The sequence below is a fragment of the Pongo abelii genome, chromosome 15 (assembly GCF_028885655.2).
Source record: "Pongo abelii isolate AG06213 chromosome 15, NHGRI_mPonAbe1-v2.0_pri, whole genome shotgun sequence".
Taxonomy (NCBI): Eukaryota; Metazoa; Chordata; class Mammalia; order Primates; family Hominidae; genus Pongo; species Pongo abelii.
In genome coordinates, this window is record NC_072000.2 from 76,809,053 (window position 1) to 76,828,976 (window position 19,924).

At 49.5% G+C, this 19,924-nt stretch overlaps 1 protein-coding gene across 5 annotated transcripts in view; it reads left to right on the forward strand.

Annotated features, from left to right (window-relative positions):
* The window catches only part of RGS6 (regulator of G protein signaling 6), a 641,289-nt gene extending 622,477 nt beyond the window's left edge, over positions 1-18,812 (forward strand). For 4 of the 5 annotated variants that reach the window (XM_054529657.2, XM_009249239.4, XM_054529658.2 and 1 more), the window contains 1 exon segment: positions 17,271-18,812. In XM_054529657.2, the coding sequence (XP_054385632.1) occupies positions 17,271-17,321 (51 nt within the window). In that variant the 3' untranslated portion in view covers positions 17,322-18,812. 5 annotated transcript variants of the gene reach the window in all.
* Positions 18,813-19,924: the final 1,112 nt, after the last annotated feature.

Consider the following 19,924-nt stretch of genomic DNA (forward strand, 5'->3'; position numbering starts at 1 on the left):
TAGTGGAATGAGTTCCCAAATACCTAGACTCAGCAGAGTCCCCAGAGGGCTTTGACCTCAGTTGAAATGATCTTTTCGTGCCTCTGGCAAGGGCCAATTGGCTAAAAATCTTTCCAAAGGGTTAGTTTTTATTGCAAACGGTCCTTGGACTCCTTTGGGACCACTGGGTCACAAACATTAGTGCCAGCCTCTCCCATCTCAGCGCGCTGAGAACAGCTGCAGTGAAACCCTGGCCCTGGCTGGAGCTGGAGGGAGACCTCCATCAAAGTGTTTGGGAAGGAAAGCACGGAAACCTGCCTCTCTGGAGTAGCAAGTGCATGTCCTGGGACTCTGAGACACCTCAGCAGCCCTCCTCCAGACTGGCTCCTGCTTCCAGCCTCAGCTTGCTACCTATGTGACCTCAAGCAAATCACTAGCCCTCTCTGAGCCCTGGTTTTCTCCTCTGAAATGACTTGGACTAGGTCGTCTCAATGGTCCCTTCCAGCTAGGGGTGTTATGCAGGTCTGTGTTTCCCTCTGTCCCGAGATTTCTGAGTTATATGACTCATTCGTTAGAATGGGAGAGGAGCTGTCTTCTTGCCCAGTTAGTTACCTGATTCAGAAGTGCCTGCCAGCCTGTGAGGCTGGGAAATAAACCGTGGATAGACTTGAGTTGGGTGTATTTACAAAGCCTGGACATGCACTGGCAGGAGAACTGAGTGCCCCGGGCTCCCCACACCTACACCACAGGCCCTGCTCAGCTGGTCAGGGTTCACCGGCGACGGTGAGGCGCCGGAGGGTCAGGGAGGACTCACAGAGAACAGGGTGAGTTCCCTACACCCTTCAGCTTGCCAGTTCTGCAGTCTCCACCCTTCCGGTCTGGATGCCCAGCTGTGTGTGTGTCAGGTGGGGTCAGCTGGGCAGAAAGGTAGACACCAGGGTCGGTGTTGCCGCATCACTGCATGCACTGTGGGGTCCCAGGGGCCCTATGGGTATATGAAGGAATGAAATGTGAGCACTTGGGAATCTCAGCACACCCTGCTGCTCACCTGCTACCAGGCTTTCTGGTTCCCTAGGGAACCCTGGGCCAGCTTGTCACTGTCCTCTTTTAGCGATGGGAAATAAGAGTATGAGAGACAGTGTTATCCTGTTTACAATCAGTGGTGAAGTCCGTGGTTAAGACCAGGTTACAACTCCTCTGTGCTTCGCTTTTTATCTTGGCTCTGTGTGAAATTAGGAAAAGCATATTTACTGTTATAGTTTTGTAGCTGGAAAATGAAAATATAAAAGTCTATTTTTTATAAACTACAAAATGTAAAACAATAGACTCAGTATGGCTGGTGGGTGCAGAGAAGACAGTGACAAAGTGGCTCCTCACGGGGTTGACAGGAGTCTCGAGACTTTTATCAAAAAAGGCCAGAAGTTGGTTGTCATTTTTGAGACACTGGGCCCTAGACCCTGACGTTTCCCTTGGAAGGAGGAACCCCCAGCTGTTCCCGCTGATGGTTCAACCTGTCCACCAAAAGCAGCCAAAATGCCCTCCCCACGGTGTGCCCACTCGGAGAAAAACCCCACTGGTGACTCACCTTCTGGACACGTGGGGCAATCAGGGCCCGGTGGGGGCAGCTGCTCCTGGCTTTCCCTGGCCCGCCCTCCCTCGACCCCCGCCCAGGCCCTCTCCTGCCTTCCCCAGACCCCAATGTGCCAAGCAGTCAGTGAAAATCAAATCCTCTGAGGCAGAAAGACACAGCTGTGTGTTTACAGCCACTGATTCAGATCCAAATCGCGTACCCTGCCAGTCTCTAGCAAGGCAGGCTGGGGGCAAAGTGTGTGTATGCCAAGCAGGGATCTATTTCGGGAGGTGACCTGCAGGCCTTCGCCATGATGGTGCCTTCCTCCCACCCACTCTCAGGAAAGGTGCTCTCACTTTACAAGCGGCTGATGGGGTTGTGGGGTCTCAGCATGCTTGTCACTCGTGCAGTCAGACCCCAGTGCCATCCTCGTGCAGCCACATGGGAACAGTGTGGGCTCCCACCTGCCTGGTAAGAAGGCAGAGAGTGAAGGGGAGTGCAGGGCCCCCCCACAGGATAAACAGCGGGAAGGCCGACCACTCAGAAGACAGGATGCCCGCCTCTGCCTAGGACAGAGCCTGCCTCAGTCCTGTCTGGGGAGCAGCAGCACTGCAGCAGAAGGGGCCAGAGAAAGAGTATCCAATGGCAGGAGTCTGGCAAGGCGACAGCACTGCCAATGGCAAGGTCAAGGAGAGGAGACCCAACTCTGCCTGTGGTCTAGACTGGAAAGTTCAAAGAGAAATCAGAGAGCTTCAAGTCTGAGGACCTCAAAGGCTAAGAAGTAAGACCTCCCCCCCACCCATGGAAGTCCCCCAAAAATGAGCTCCTGGTGGAAACAACAGGGGATGATTCCCCTTTTTAAAATAGCAAATGAGTGTCCCTGGTTTGAGTTGAGTTAGGAAAGCATGACATTTTGGAAGGAGGCCAGGATACCTGTCCATAGGTAGGAATAGCCTGTAAGATGTTGCCCTCCTGCAGTGTGGCTAAATGGGACACTGCTGGGGGCAGGGAGGGGTGCTTAGAAGGACTCAGAGCACTGGGATTTTTAGTTTTGTCATGTTTGCCCAAAGATGGATGAGAGAAAGACCCTTGAGTGTTTGCTTAGTGGCTTCCCAATGGGTGGGAAGGTGAGACGGAGTTGGAAGCATGGAGCCACCCCAGCAGTGGCAGGGCCCACAGGGCAGCGGTTCTTCCATGCCCCCTAATCATGGCCACATCCTATCAGCCTGAGCAACAGCACCATGGCCACAAATGGGAATGGGCCTCTTTGGTGTAATATTTGGCAGATTCTCTCCACACCCCCTATGGCGGTGTGGCTGTTTGTTAGAAGGGTAACCTTAAAAAATACATTTCCCACTCCAGAAAATACTCATATGTGGCCTGTTAGCAGCACAATAAGGGTGAAAGCAATGTCCATTCCTGCCTCCCTCCCCCTGCTCACCTCCACTTCCCTGTTTGCCCCTATGTAGGTGAAGTGAGTATATTCAGCATCTTCATGGCAGGTGAGAGGGTGTATTAATCCGTCTATGTCCGCTGGAAAGGCAGTCTCTGAGTGGGCCACAAGGGTTCAGCCATGGCCCATCCAATATCCTTTTTGATGACTTGGATGAAGAGACAAACATTCCAACCACATTCAAAGATCCAGACCTCCAAAGTGTGGCTCATTTGGTAGATAATGGAATTATATTTATTTGGAAAGCATTTCCTGCAGCTGGGATGATGGGTCAAAAACAGACAGATAGCATTTTACCAGATCATATTTGTGTGTGTGTTTTTAATTCGGTTTCCCAACTACAGGATGGCATTTGTAGCCTTTCCTAAAAATCAAGTTTAAAAAAAAAAAAAAAAGTTCTTGGGTTGTAATTGACGATAAGCTTAGTGTAAGCAAATGCAGAATGCAGCTGCTTTCCAAAGGGCAACTTTAGGCTATATAACAAAAGTGGGAAAGGAAAAGTATTCCATTGCTTTTTGTTGCTCTAAGCAATATTAAGTCTTGGTTCTAAGCCCCCACGCTATCAGGAACTTTAACATCTAGAGACAATTCAGAGAGAAGAGCTAGAGAGAGAAAGTGACCCTGGAAGCCACGTCGGAAGAGGCTGGAGTAAAAATGTCTAGCCCCCCAGCAGACTTGACGGCCACCGTGAGCTCTTTGCATTTGTTTTCAAGAGTGGACACTTCCAGGTTGCTCCAGAGAGCAAGGCTAGAACAAATGGCTAGAAGATAGATAGAAGATACTAAAAATATTCTAACAATAACAAAATATTCCAACAATGGACTATGTCCCCTCAAAGGGCAACGAGCTCCGTGTCTAGCCGTTTAGAAGCTGAACGGCCAAGGATAGTGCAGAATAGGTTTCTACACCGGATCCCATGATATTTTGCATCTGGAATTCTATGCTGCCCCAAATGCTTGTTAAATGGATCTGACTGCATTTCATTCTGTGGTTTATAAATAAGTCCTGGAAAAGGAGAATGAATTCTAAGGAGGGAGTTTGCTGAGATTGGAGGAGAGGGATCCGAAAGACTCAAGACTAGACTCTGCCTTGAGGGAGAAAAAGCCACAAGATGACACACTCAAAGCAAGGGAAACCGTCAGGAAGTGGAATTACTGCCCTTCACATGTCATCCTTGCCTTTTTTTCTGTTTCTTTTTTTTTTTTTTTTTGGTCATTTGCTGCCACAGCAGCTGAGCTCTGGGCAACAGGGCTCTCTCCCCCGAATGTCTGAAAGGAGGTCAGCGAGTGGAGGACACAGGTGCCCACTGGCACAGGGCATTGGCAACCATCGTGCAGTGAGTCCCAGCACAGCCAGGGTGGCCATGTGTGTGGGGCGTCCTGGCCCGAGGTTGAAGAAAGCTCATCCTGTCATAGTTCCCATCCGGAAAGGGTGTTTTGTTGAAAGCAAAAAGGATCATAAAGTCACTTGCCTTTTACCCAATGCCAGTTCCAGATTCCAGGTAAATGAGCTAATATCAAAAACACCTCAGCCGGCTGGGCATGGTGGCTCACATCTGTAATCCCAGCACTTTGGGAGGCCGAGACAGGCAGATCACCTGAGGTCAGGCGTTCGAGACCAGCCTGGCCAACGTGGTGAAACCCTATCTCTATTAAAAATACAAAAATGAGCCGGGTGTGGTGGCACATGCCTATAATCCTAGCTACTCAGGAGGCTGAGGCAGGAGAATCACTAGAACAAGGGAGGCAGAGGTTGCAGTGAGCCAAGCTTGTACCACCTCACTCCAGCCTGGGCGACAGAGCAAAACTCCATCCCCACCCCACAAAAAACCCCACCTCAGCCTGGCCAGGAGCAGGGCACACCCCCAGAGGCCTCGGACTGAGGAGAAACTGTGCCCCCACCCTGGCTTCCCTCCTCTAGGGCCCTACCAGGGGAACTTGTCCTCAGCCCAGCTCAGGGAAAGGGAAGGGTTCCCATGTCACATTCTTTCCAGCTGTCCTAAGAACCACCCCGATTGCCGATGACACTCCCTCCTCTCTTGGGCTTCACCAGGGCTGCTTTCAACTCATCGTGGGATTGTGTAATTATGGTGATTACAGCTTGTGACTTTTTTCCTCTCTTCATCTTTTGCTTTCAAATTCTTTGAGGCCTCTCATTAAACATGGCGATCCCGGTAAAGTCAGCAAAGTTTTAATAAGACACTTTTTACAGCTAAAGAAAGCCCAGTCAGGGTTGATTGCTACTATGTTCTCTCAGACATTGCATTAAAACTCTATCAGGTGCAGTTGGTGCCTAGGTATAAGAGGTGGGGGGGAGGGAGGGCAGGGAGGCAGAGGGCACCTGTACTTAGTGACAGGGCTGGAGAACCATTCCACACCATGCCCCTGGCCTTTTTTGTTTTCACCAAGTACATCTGAGCCCCCGTGCCTAATAGGAAAAGACAGACTGTCAAGCAAGGACCGAAAGCCTGGCCTTGACATCATAGCACATTACACTGGGAAATGGAGATGGAGCATCCAAGACAACACTCAACCCAACCTTGTAATCTGCAGCAAAAGTGGTGGGGGAATTCTGATACGTGCTCTGTCCTGGTTAATACTAGAAGGTTCTGAGGCATCCATAATTCTAAATAATTAAAGGAGTCAATCACTAGCCTTTGTGAGTCATCACGATCCGGTGGCTTTACACCTGATGGAGGTTTCCTTGGTAATCATTCAGCTTCACATCTCATTCTTGGCTAGTCTTTAATCATAGCTTGCTTGCTTTCTTCTTCTTCTTCTTGTTTTGGTTTGGTTTTTGGTGGGGTGTTTTTTGTTTTGTTTTGTTTTGAGACAGAACCTCGCTCTGTTGCCTAGGCTGGAGTGCAGTGGCACAATCTCAGCTCACTGCAACCTCCACCTCCCAGGTTTAAGCGATTCTCCTGCCTCAGCCTCCTGAGTAGTTGGGATTACAGGCCTGCACCACCACACTCAGCTAATTTTTGTACTCTTAGTAGAGACGGAGTTTCACCATGTCAGCCAGGCTGGTCTTGAACTCCTGGCCTCAAGTGATCTGCACACCTCGGCCTCCCAAAGTGCTGGAGTTACAGGTGTGAGCCACCGTGCCCGACTCATAGCTTTCTTGAATAGTTATCATGAGAAGGACCATCAAGGAGTGTGGGTTGTGTGTGTGAGCCCCGTGACCCACCCTTCAGCAGGTTCATCCAGGTTCCCCTCATTTCTGTATTCCCTGGGGACTACACAGATGCCCGCATAGTGAAGTACATCTTGCTCCAGCAGGACTGTGTTTCTGAGAGGTCCCTGATTGGCTGCTCGTGGCTGACAGTCCCGTACCAACCAGACTGCCTTTTACCCTGCAGGTAGCCAGTTACCTCACTACCTGTGTCTCAAAAGAGCAAGGAGCTGGACTGTGACTGGGCAGCACCAACCACCTGGAGTTAAATGTCAAAAACGTGGCAGGGACATTTCCCCCAACTGCATTCCCATCCACTACTGAAGGTGACCTGCTTGTGTGACCCCTTGAGAACAACGTCCCTTTAGTACCCACCAAAATGCAGAGAAGTAAGCTAAGTTCAAGACAGGCAACCCCAGCTGAATCCCTTTTTCTCCACCTGATATTGTATGACCCTGGGCAAGTCACTTGCATGTCCGATGGGTACAACAAAGCCCACTGCACAGGGTAGATGTTGGCATTAAATGAGGATGTGATCACAAGAGCTGCCATTTATTGGGAGCTCATACTCACAGTGTTGTACTGTGTCATGCTGGCTTTGCCTGGGATGGACTTTGGTTCTACTTCAGCTCCATCACTTAGTTGTTTGAATTGCACAGCTTCTCTAAGCCTCAGTTTCCCCATCCATAAAAGGGAGATAAGAGTAAATAATTAAGTAGGAATAAAATGCATAATGTCCTTAAGCACACGCACTGCACACAGTGTGCTAACAGGTGTAGCTTTTAGAATTAGTTTCATCATTATGATATTATTTGCAGCTCATACTTAGCTCTGCGCTTATTACCTTATTTAATTTCCAGCAATATTCTGCAAGATAGGCATCATTATATATATTTTGTGGTTGAGGGTGGGTACGTGGCTATCTCCTATATGACAGTCTGCGCAAAGTGCATGTATTACAGAGATCAGCTCACGATAACTACTCAATAAATGGCAGCTATTATTGTTGGCTTGTTTTTAAAGTCAACTCAGAGAGTTAGTTTTTCTGCATTTCCTGGAAATGAAGGGACTGTGATGCCCAGCAGGCCAGCTTCTGTTCTACCGTCGATTTCCTGGGGCCCCTAAGCACTTCCCGGGAAGCTGTGGGAACTGGGGGGCTTGTCAGCCTGTAAGGTGCTGGGAGGTGGGGAGGGCCACCAGGCAAATGGTGCACGTGTTGTGGGGATCTGGCATTTGGCCCCCTACTGAGGTGAAGGACCCGAAGGTGCCTCCTGCTACCAGACACAGATAAGGAATGGGTCTACCCAAGATAAGAAGATTAAATCCACTCCTCCAAATGTAGCCGCTCCACATGACAGAAATACTCACTCACCTCTCAGCTGTCTGCTTGCCTGGAGCCACCCTGAGCAATGCAACCTCAACAAGTCCAGTTGCTCCATCAGTCCGATAAACAGAGGTTTCTCTTTTTTAACCACTTATTCCAAAGCGAGGTAGTGGAGGAGTCAGAAGCACGTGGCAGGCGATGCTTTGAAATTCCTTGATAAACCGGACCCCTGGGGTGGGCACTCACTCCTACTGCCTGTAGTACCGACAGAAACAGAAGTGGAGAAGTTATTTCCAATGAGGTCAATAAATGACTTTTTCATGGGGGAGAATTCCATTTTTATATATGTATTTTAAGGTGAATGCTTTAAGTTTGCAGTATTTGTCAGAGTGGCATCTTAGGAGCTGATATAAAATTCTACAGCCAAACAAGCGATTGCCTATGCACTTTGCATGAGATGCTTCTGTAAGTGCCTGTGGTCTAAACATGCACGTGAACGCATGCACAGGTGTGTGCACATGTGCACAGGTGTATACACAGGTGCATGTGCCGCCTGCCTGATGTTCGCCTCTGTGTTCAGTGTATGGTGTGCATATAACCATAAGCTGCAAACCTGCAAGTATCTCTGTTGCATGGATTGCATGCCCTCTGCAGCTGTGTGTGTGTCTGGGCAGGGGCTCCTCTAAAGCCACAGGTCTTCACAGTTTCAGCTGGATAAGTTATTCTTCACTTCCCTTCCTAAAAACACAATTGCCTAGTGCTGCTGGCGCAGAGTCAGAATGGCCGCTGCATTTCACCCCCGAGGTGGCTTCCTTCCAGCAGTGGGTGAGTGATCCCGGCGTTCGCACGCTCTCTAATCTGTGGGATCCTTCTGCACAGAAGGTGTTCCAAAATCCAAAAGAGATGATCTGTTTGTCCATGGCATCGTCTCTGCCCACTATTCCCGTTCTCATGCCCTGGTTCCAGGGACAGTCAGCAGCACCCATTTCTTGGTGTCTCTGTTTTTTCTGCCCATTTTTTGTACCGGTAGTTTTTCTCTCCTAAGAAACAAGGAGCTGAGGGGTCCAGAAATGATGCTGAGATGAGTCCCTTGTCCCAGAGGCAGTGTGCAGATAACATCCTTAGGTATTGACCCAGTAACTCTCTTCTCCTAGTTCCCATTCCCTAGCAGAACAGGGAACACCCACTACCTTTGAAGATGCTTCTAAATCCAATAGCAGCATCCTTAGGCTTCATTTCCTGGTGAAAACTTCTATAACTCTTCCTCTGTGGGCCCTGGGCCAAATCCTGCAGGAAACATAGCAATCTCACATTTCTATACACTACACCATCAGGGGAGAAGAAAGCTGGGAAACCACCCATCCCCTGTCCCGTGGGGACCAAAAGCATCTCAGCAGCACGTGAAGAGCCTGTAGGGAAATAAGGTTCTCTGTAGCTAAGAATTCCAGTGACCTAAGTTTCTGTCCAGGTATCTCCTGAAAACGCTGCTTAGTCTGTTCCCTGCCGTACTTCTTCAGGTTAGGAATGCATGTCTGATAAGTGCCTGCTAAATTGCATTCCTGATAGTGGGGAAGAAAGAAATGAGCCGGCCCTCTTTGCATATGCATCCAAATGGACGTGGACATTCACTGAATTGTTATGCTTTTGTGGGAGGACCAGAGGTCAGCAATTCTAGGCTCCGCCTTTTCAGCTGGCTAAACCAAGGACCTTAAGAAATGTACGTGTTTTGGGTGAACACATTTGCAAGAGATAAGTGTCCTTAGGAGGATGGAGTCAGAGTCCTCATAGGTCCTCAGGAGAATCACATACTGCCAACCAAATAACCTTCTCTTGCCGCTTTGTCCACAATATCAAGTAGCTAAATTCCAGCTTCACTGTCTCCCGTAGTCATAGTCAAGAGTTACTTGAATTTCCTAGTGGGAAAAAAGTAGCATCAACTTGTTGCCAATAGCAACACAGCCATGTCCCTGCTTCCTAGAGCCTTTTGGTCTTTGCCTAATTTGGAGTGAACCAGAGCTTAGATGCCAGAGTCCATCTGGGAAGGAGGAGGAGAGGAGGAACAGGCGGGCATTAAGTGGGTCAGAGGAAGGCATGCCACCGAGAGGCCTTACAGGCAGAATGCCGCCCTCATTCCACTCCTGAAGCCACCAAGAATTTCCTGCAAGCTGAGAGGAGAGAGAGCAACAGGGTTGTTCCGTCAGATGAGAGGAGGGAGAAAAGAGAGAGCTGGTGTGAAAAGGGGGCATTTCCACCACACAGGGAGGCAGAGTAGCAGGGAAAATGGAGATGCACAACTTGGACGCGAGACCGGGGAGTCTGGGCCTGGCATTCTGCCACTCATATAGGGCTCAGCTGCTGAGTCCTTGTCTCTCCCACCATCCCTGCCCAGCTCCAGATTTGTCCCTGCACAGCTGGGGGGCCGTGGAGAAAGGTCCCCCATCACTCAGCAAAACTGACAGGCAGAAGTAAGTGATGAGCATGGTGACGCCAGGGTCAGAGGTGCCAGGAACACCAGCAGGGAGGGCTTCCCCCACCTGGCTGGGCACCCCGAATTAGGCACTTGGCCTAGAATGATTTAAAGTGGGGTTGATTTTTATTAGAGTAAGGCCACCCTGCCTGCCCCACCTTAGAAAGGGAAACATCACACCTGCTTCTGTCCTCCCTGGGGCATTTGCCATGTGTGTTCCTAGAGGCATCAGCATCAGTAACACAGGGCCACAAACAGAATGGTGGCTTCACCCAGCCTGTCCAGCAGCTACCACCTGAAATCTACATGCACGAAGCCATGGTGACCTGCACCCCAGCTCAGTACAGTAACCAAAAGCCCCTTTTGCCAGGCTTGTCAGCCAGCAGATGGCACCTCCTTTCTCTCAGGATTTCCAAATGGGATGAGGGGAAGCCCCTTCGCAGCGTAGCACCTGCCTGAGATAAGTTCAAGCGTGCTCAAGAACTTAAAGTTCTTTTCTCAGGGAAGTTGAGAAACATTGCCCAGAGAGGTTGCCCAGTACGGGTGGGCACAGGGGACTCCTTCATCCCTGAGTGTTTCCATCTGCCTCCTTCCTTGAGAGTGACAGCCACGTGCAAAGTAAGAGGGGCATGGGTCGTGAAGGCTGACCAACTCAGCTTTGCCACTGACTAGCCATGCACTCCCAGGCAAGTTACTCAAACTCTGAGTCTGTTTCCTTGTTTGTTTAGTGGAGTTTATAGAAATGCCTACTGGCAAGCATGTTGTGAACATAAGTGCAGGTGCTTGTAAAATGCCTCGCATGCTTGACACACAGTAGTTGCTCAATGGTCCATCAGCAGGTGGCTGTTAGTAACTGTCCTCACAGCTACCTGTGTTCCTAGTGGGGGACCATTCCCACCATGCCACTGTCAAGGCCTGGGTGATTTGAAGAGCAAGGCACTTGAGGAGAGAGGGTCCATGAGCTACCCATGCCATTCTATCAAATAGGCCCATGGGAGATCAGGGGATAGGTGGGTCCTTTTACATTTAATCCAGATAGGAGAACTGGCAACTCTTCTTTTGTAAATTCAAAAACTTTAAAATATTTTAAAGCACTGGTAGTTGCCAATTATATTAGTCCATTTTCACATTGCTATAAAGAAATACCGGAGACTGGGTAATTTCTAATGAAAAGAGGTTTAATCGACTCACAGTTCCACATGGCTGGGGAAGCCTCAGGAAACTTACAATCATGGTGGAAAGGGAAGCAGTCTTACTTGGCAGCAGGCAAGAGAGAGCGAGTGTGTATTAACACTTACAAAACCATCGGATCTCATGAGAACTCACTCCCTATCACGAGAACAGCATGGGGGAAACCACCCCCATGATCCAATCACCTCCCACTAGTTCCCGCTCTCAACACATGGGGATTATAGGGATTACAATTCAAGGTGAGATTTGGGTTTGGACCCAGAGCCAAACCCTATCACCAATACAGGATACAGTAAGGTGTCTGAGCCTACTAGTGGTCCCAGTGACATTCTGTGGAAATTGATTTCAGAAGACGTGACTGCTGGGTACCTCCTCCATCCCCACTGTTTACCAGGCAGAGCCTGAGTGTTTATACCACTGTACATGAGAAGGTGGGGGTGGGGGGGTGCTGTTGCAAGAAAAAAAATCCATTATGTTTATTTTGATTAAATTTCTTATTTTTTAAACAGGTTCAGTTTTAAGTATTCATGAATACCATTTATTAATTCTTTAATCAGTGAACATCTCTTTTTTGATTAATTCACTTTTCATCTATCCCTTGACCTTTTTAAAAAAAATTGGGGTATTGTTTTATGTTTGTGATATAGCTTCCTATTTAAAAAGGGTCAAATAAAAAAATATTTTAAAACCATATAAATGCCCTTAAGCCCCTGAGAGAGATGAGGAAGCTTGCCAAGGCCCTACAAGTAACACGGACCCCAGGAATGGGTCAGCCACAGGCTCCTGCCCCTCCTCACTGCAGAAGGGTGAGAAAGACAGGAATGGCCTCTCTTCCTTCCCATGCTGCTCTGACCTACCTCTGTTGTGGAGGAACCATAACAGGTTCCATAGCCCAGTTTTTCCATTTCATATGCCCCACCTTGTTTCACAGAGTTGAATAGAGGATGATAAGAAATAGAGAATTTAAAAAGTGTTTTGAAATTATTCTAGGTTAAGTGTGGGTTTTCCCACCATCCCCTGCCAGCATTTCTCAGACATCTCAGACAGCACTCTCCCCAGTTTTAGACATCATTGAGGAAGAAGATGCCACGGAATTCTTTGCATTCCCTTTTAAAATCATTTCTTTTGCTTTGCTCAGTGAAGAAGGAGCACCAGGGGCAACAACCTTCCAGGAGTCACCCGATGAAGTGAGGCAGGCCTTTGGCTTCTCCCATCCTGCTGAACCCAAGCCAGGATCCCCTACCTTTCCACCTGTCTCTTGGGCTCCTGACCCTTATCCTCAGCAAGTCTCCCCCAACCCCACCCCAGGCCTCTAATTCCACACATATACATCCTTTATGAACTTGAGCACCATCTTTTCAAAGGAGACCTTCAGGCTCCTTGAGAGCATGACTCACCTCTGGGGCCTCCACTTCTTGCCTGCTAAGGTTGCTTGGTGAGCTGTATTCAACAAAACACCATTTTTCATGAGCAGGGATGAAAAATGCCTGTGTGTCACACCAAAGGGATCCATTTGCATCAATGGAGGCTAGAAATAGTGTTCCACATTAGTTCTATTGCAAGTTCGAATTCCCCAACAGAGGAATCCAGGTTCCTCCTGTACTGGAGGGGGAAGCATTGAATTTCTCCAAACCCAGGGATGTGCCCAGCAACTGAAGAAGGGTAAGGAGTGGGAAATTCCAAGGCATAGATGTAATAGCTGGGACTTTTTTTTTCCTAATTTTTTTTCTTTTGAGATATAATTATGCACGGTAAAATGAACAGACCTGAAGTACATGGCTCAATGAATTTGACAAGTGTATGCACCCGTGTAACATATACCCCATCACCCTAGAAGGCTCCTTCATGTCCCTTTCCAATCAGTTTCATCCTTCTCCCCCAGGGGCAACTGTGGTTGATTTCTTTCTCCCATAATAGCCTGGATTTTGATTTGGCAGACTTAAGATCTGTAACTTTGGTCTTAGTTCATCTGAGCAGATCAGCAAAAGAAGCTCAGATGTCTTTACTCTCTTAGCACTGAAAAAGATCCTCCCTGAGCCGCTAGTACTTGGCTCTGCTGTCCCCCAGTATGCCCCAATCTGACCCCCAGGGCTACTCTCTGAGCCACAGCCCTCCTCTCAGCTGATGAAAGAGTTTAGCATCAGTCTCCCAGGTAAGTAAGTGGCAAAAGCTCTTGGTAACCCAGATAGTGCATGCTTTGTTGATTAATATGTGGAAGTGCAATGCACAGAGCCACAGCATGTCAAGCAGCATGTTGATTTTTCTCACTGCACAAAAGGGGGCCATTCCTTTTGTGTGTTTCCTTTCAGAAACAAAGGATTCCATGACCACCTTCTTCCAGGCTCCTAGCCATCAAGATGGCCACAGAGCCGAAATGATTAATCAGAGTGGAGGGTGGGAATTGAATGTGTGGGTGTTAGTGAACCCAGCACTGAGCCCATGGTCCATGAAATTGAAGGATCCCAAATTCTATTGGATTACACTTTGCCAAATGTCTCAAAGGTGAAAAGCACTTTGTTGGTATGCAAAGCTTTGGTGTCTCTGGAATGTACCTTCTGCAGCTCAGTTCTTAATCACTGTATATTTTTTCACTTGGACAAAGGCTGCCTGCTAATAGCATTTTCAACCATCCTCAGCTGCTTCGCTCAGCTACGCCAAGGCCTCGGGCTGAGCTGGCTGTGGTTTCCTGGCACCATGATCCATTCCCAACTGACCAGCACTGAGGAACATTACACATTCACACCCTGAAAAAAAACTGCTTCCTCTGTAACTATGCAAATGCCAGACACAGGCAGGCAGAATTACCATTCCCCTTTCAAAGTGGTTCCTTCAGGATCATCCAAACTGGAGACAGGGATGAGAGTAAAGAGACGGGGTAGTGCCCTGGAGGGTACAGGCAGGAGCTCCCCTCTCTCTGGGCAGAGTGGATTCCTCGGGAGCTTCCTGCAAGCCTATAGGGGCATGCACTTTGGGGCAGCTCATCTCTGAACACAGGTAGCCTCTACCATCAGATTTCACTTTGATCACTGAAAACTACAGGAGCCTCAGCTCTTCAGAAGGGAAGCAGCTGCTGAGCAAGTGTGATTGCAGTATTTCTTCCCCAAAGCCCTGGGCCAGGCATCTAGCCATGCCTGCATCCTGCATGATTAACCGCCTTCCAGCCTGAGCCTGCCCTCACTCACCCGGGAGGTCACTGGGTAGCGGGTAGATTGCAGCTGGGCTGAGCTGCTTCTCAAGCCGACCTGAACCCTCATGACCTCCATCTTTAGCAGCAGAAGTGGCATTTGGTAAATGTGCGAAAGCAGGAGTGGGGAGAGGGAGACAAAAATGCCAAGCAGCACTGCCTGGGTTGCTGAGAGGTTGGGAACAATCCCAAGGGTGGCCACTAAGCTGGTCAGCTGTACCATCCTACCCTGAAATCCTGGGAAATAAAAGCAGTCAGGGGAAGCGAGGAACGGGCAGTGACAGGCTGGCCACAGGTCCTTGGAGTCAGAGCTGTGAGGCTGAGCTCCAGGATTTAGTCAGGAAGAGATTAATTAGCGCCTTCAAGCCCAGCCCAGCCCATTCTGTAGAACGAGGAAGGATTGAGGGTAGGGAAGCCTCAGGGCCAAATTCACCTAAAACAAATAGGCACATAATCCTCCAGAAATAGAATCTCCAACCTCCCTCAACCCACAGTCCCCTCTCCAGCCAAAATAACCTTGCTAATAGGAATGAGGCTGCAGTGAAGGTTTGGGCAACTGGTAAATCTCACCTCCTTTGTCTCTGGGCTTTGAATGTACACATTGGCAACAGACTCTTATTCAGAAGCTTGAGTGATTTTTTTTTCCCGTCCACCAGCTAAATGAGAACCCCAAACGCTGTGGATAGCAAACTCAGAACATGTATATTTGGGTATACAATGTGTGATTTGTGGCCCTGGTGGAGGAGGGATGGGAGGGGGAGGAGGAGGAGGAGCTGATACTGGTGTGTGGTGGTTATCACAGCAATAAGTGGCACCTAAGAGGAAAGCAAACTTCCTTTGTGCCTTTCTTAGGGCAGGGATGGACATGGGTAACGGGGTAGGGGAGGTTTGTAAGAGCTCTCACACAAGGAGGCCCCTAGACTCAGCAGTCCCGTGTTTCCCCAGCAAGGATGCCCCACCCCCCCATGCTTCCTGCCTTCAGGCCTGCCCTAGGAAGGCACATTCCCGAGTGACAAATGCCTCACACTCTATGTAAGAAAGGGCACTCAAGGAGAGTCACCGCTGGGTGTGTGCCACAGAACCCGGGGCTGGGGGGAGCCCTTGAAGGTCAGCCTCTGCCTTCTAAGAGCTATTGTTGTACCTAACCTGGTCTAGACAAAGGAGTAGTCATTCTGTCTTAGTGATTTTCAAAGACTGACACCATAACCCTCTTGGATTTTTTTAAAATCTGATTAAAAACTCCTTAGCCAAGTATAAATGTATCCTGCTGCAGGTTAAGTTTAGTGCATTTGAAGATTCAGATAAGGTTGCTGATGGGGAGATTTTGTGGACACGTGTGTGTGTGTGTGTGTTTTTAAGATGGGGAGAAAAAAATGAAAAGTTTTGTCTCACTAGTGAAAATGGGGAGTGAAAGCAATGGGGAGAAAAAAGGTCAAGGAGAGGTAGGGAAAGGCAGACTTTCTGACAGCTCCTGAGGGCAATTTCATTTCTGGACAAACTCCCATCTATAGCAGCAGAATTCTCAAAGTCAGCCTGGCCATGCCTCTCCATGGAGATCTAAGCCAGATGCCACATTGTCCTGTATCCAGCAAATCCACAGCCCGTGTTGTTTATTAGATAAACCCGTTATCCATCAATTCATCAATCAGCAGGTTTATTGAGGACCCTACCAGGCTTCACAAACCTGATCAATTTTTTTAATTACATCTAGCTTACACGCAGCCAAGCTCAGTAAACAAGACGAGCCCTCACACCCCACTTGGAAATGAACATGAGGAATCGCTGGCCCTTGCAATCTCACTGCCAAACACTGCAGCCCATGCTGACGAGCTATCACGTGCTGCCCTTCACAGATGGCGGTGGTGTCGCTGACCCAATGTCAATAATATGGGTTTGGAGTGCTTTCCCAGACACAGTGATCAATCTGCCTGGGTCTAGCCATACTGTCCTCTAAAGCCCTGTGCAATGATGTGGATTTCTAAAGAGGGTGAGCTGGACAATGGGCACACATTATGTAAGGGCAATAAGCAAAGCAACGGAGCCTAACTCGTGCCCCTCACCCTCCTCCTGGTGCCCAGTCGCAACTCCCTTCCTAGATCAGGGGCTTCTCCGCCATCTCTCCAAGGCACGTGCACAACAGGACTCTCCTGGCACCTCTATGGCTGATGCAACAAGCCTCATGATCCAGTTCACTGTTTTAGTTTTTGAGAAGAACTGCCACATGGGTTATAGCCGAAGGGCTTGTAGGCTTTCCCGGTATGGGGTCATCAAACTCTGCCTCTAGGTGCCACAGATGGGAAGCCAAGAACATAGGAGACAGCAGGAGGACACTGCCCTGGGGCCTACAGTGGCTCTGAGCCCCAGCAAATGCCCCCCACTTTCATGATCCCAGAACTGGTCATCAAGAGGACTCAAGGTCTTTGTGTCTACCCTGCATTCCAAACAGGACTCTGCCTTCTTAAGACTAGTTCGTTCATTAGCTTCTAATCAGCCAGATCCTTAGCCACCCTCTATTTGAGTCAAGCCCCCGTCCCTGACCTCAGTACACCCCAAGTCCACATTTTCCTCCCCCACATGAACAAAATCAATTTCAGGGCAGCCCACCGGCATTAAAAATTGCTCTACCTAAAGGTTTAAATACCGGGTTTTTGGTAAGTAAAATTCCCATACCCCAAAAAGAGTACCAACAACACACCCTCATAAGGGGACCCTCCAGGACTCCCTGAACCTTTCCTGGAGCCCTGGTTTCTCCAGCTGTCCGAAGTTAAGGCTCCCATATACCTAGAGATCAAATATCAAGATGGTCAGTTGGGTTGGTTGGTCGTTTGGCCTACATGGCTCATGCAACAATTAATTCACCTGTCTGGCTCTCTGTCTCTGTCCCTCTGTGTGTGCACCTGTGCGTGCCTCTCTGTCGCTGTCTCTCTGCAGGGAAAGTCGCTGGCGGGCAAGCGCCTCACGGGCCTGATGCAGTCCTCCTGACCGTTCCCACCGCAGGTCCAGGGCCCGGGCCCGCGGACCCCACAGGCAGGCGGCGGCGCTCCACATCTGCGGACAGAGTTTCCTTACGGGGAGACTTGGTCACTGTGAAGGAGAAAGAGTGAGGGCAATGAAGGGCGAGTGGGGAGATTCGGTGGGTGAATGGGGAGACCAGAAAGAAAGAGTCCACAGAGCCTGGGCTGGGCCCGGCGGAGGCTCCTGTTTACAGCCCTCTCTTCTTTGTACAGTTGTATTCCAACACTCCACTCGCTAAGAGGCCCTGATCCCAGCTCATTCAGGGGAGAACACGTCGTGGGGTTCCTGTCACGACTATCACTTGAGATTATATTATTATCCTCACTCCCTCGCTGTCTGGAGAGGGTCACACCTTCTGGCAAATTCAAGAGGGATGAGTGGACCAAGAGCACATCCAGTATTTGCATCACCTCCCTGGCACCTCCCATAGTTACAGCCACTATATCCCCACCGCTGCCTGTCATCCTTCACATCTCTGTGGCCACCCGGGTGTCACCGCCAGCACTAGGCACTGCTTTCACGTAAAATGTCCAAATCACATCTTCAGCAAGAAAGCAACCTCACGGATTGCCCCGCCTCAAGTTCTTTCCACCCTCTTTGAGATCAACGTTCGGAGAGGTCCCCGCCAGCCCAGTGGCTGCCCTCAGGTCCCGTCACATGTCTCAAGGGTCCAGCGTTTGAGGAAGCACTGTTGTAGATGACAGAGCTTGTTGTTTCACAGCTGCAGGGATTCTGCTGACCATCTTTTAGAAAATTATTTCATAATTTATTCTGGTTTTGCCCCCTTGCTCCTTGGTTTATTCCCTCATGTTTTACTCAAAATAAACATGGCCATGAACTCAGGGGCCATTGGGATTCTCCCCTCTGGCAGCCCCAGGTGGGAGCTGGGAGGGTCCCCAGCCCAGGAGGTGGCTGGATTGCAGGGCTGGCAGCCCCACGTGGTGGCATCCTGACAGGCATGGTGAGACCCTTGCTGGGTCAGGTCTCCTTTGTGTGTGAAGCGGGGCAGAGTATGCTACGAAGGGACCAGGCCAGGCCACAGGGTTCTCCTCCCCGTCTTTATCTGAAGGCCCAGCCAAAGCACCCCTCTAAACCGGTCGCCTAGGGGAAATGCAAAAACCTGCAAAAGATCCACCTGTATTCCCTCTGTGTGTGCATCAAAATGACCATTTGCCAACTTGGCTGTGAGGTAATGTATGTAAAGCACCGACTCAGGTGCCTGACACGTAGTAGGTGCTTAGCAAACGGTAGCTAATACTATCATCATTGTCATTGTTATTGTGACACCCATGAGCCCACAGACAGAGCTGTATTAAGTAACCTGTTTTTGAATCCAGACATTCACTCCCCCACTTGCTATGACTATCCTCCTTTGATCTATTTTTGGTCATAGGTAAAAAAAAATCTCTCTTGGGAGCATATAAACAAAAAACATAGAAGCAATAAAGCGATCGCTGGTATTTCTTTTCTCATGTAGCCAAATTCACCAGCTGGTGACCGAAGGCTCAGATGCTTGCTTATTTGCAGACCCTGCCTCCTGGGTGCTCCCCAATGACCCATCTTTCCACCCCACCACTTCCAAGTCCTGTCTATGTCTGCTTCCACACAGCCCTGTCCCCAGGGCACTAGCCTTCTGTCCCTCACAGCAGTGCCATGACGGGCATTGGGAGTCTTCGTTATGTTGTATCCTTGTGAGTTCTTGACTACCATGCCCAAGTTTCCCCCACTGGCAATAGTTCCTCTCTCGGAGGTACAGTGGAAACTGGAGAGATGACAGATGTTGAGTCCTCAGTGTCTCCAGGGGCAGCAATTCTTGCTGGACACCTGCACATGCTCAGAACAGAGGCTGGTACTTTGGAGGCACTAACCACTTGATGAGTAAATGAATGGCATAAAGCCCCATTCCAAGTTATGGGGTCTTTTGACAGGCCCCTTTCATCCTCTTTCTCTTTGTATAAACCTCATGTTTCAGAACAAAATTGCAGTCTAAGTTCATTTTGCCCCCAGCCTTGCCCAAGGATCCCCAGGCTGTGCTGACCCCTAGGCATAGGGGCAAAGGGTATTCCCAAGAAGCAGGCACCTCAGTGCCCTCAGTTATCCAGGGCAAGGGGCCTGGCTGCCCCCTGCTCCTCCCCATGGTGCAGGGGCATTCTAAGCCAGGCTGCAGACAGGGCAGGGTTGGCTTCTTGGCCATTCCTTCTGTGCCCCCTTCTCCTTCTGACTGGTCTCACCCTGGAGATCCCCAGAGGATCTGACCAGAGCCAGGTGGACCATGGCCCTGAGATGGAGCTGGCTGCAGGCTTACAAGCACCTCTGGGGACATCCAGAGGGGAGGGTCAGTAAGCACAACGGAGCTAGGGAGACTTCAGATGGACTCAAACCCAGAGCAATAACACTCTCACACCACCCCGCAGCTAAGGCATGCACGTTCCCCAGTAGACCAAGCCAGAAGCTTTGCAAGAAGGGAGTGGAACAAGGCTGCCTATTCAAGGTCCATCTACCACGCAGAACTTGGTCATGCAAGTACATTTGGAAAATCTGGTCTTGGCCCGTCCCCCATTGGCCTGGTC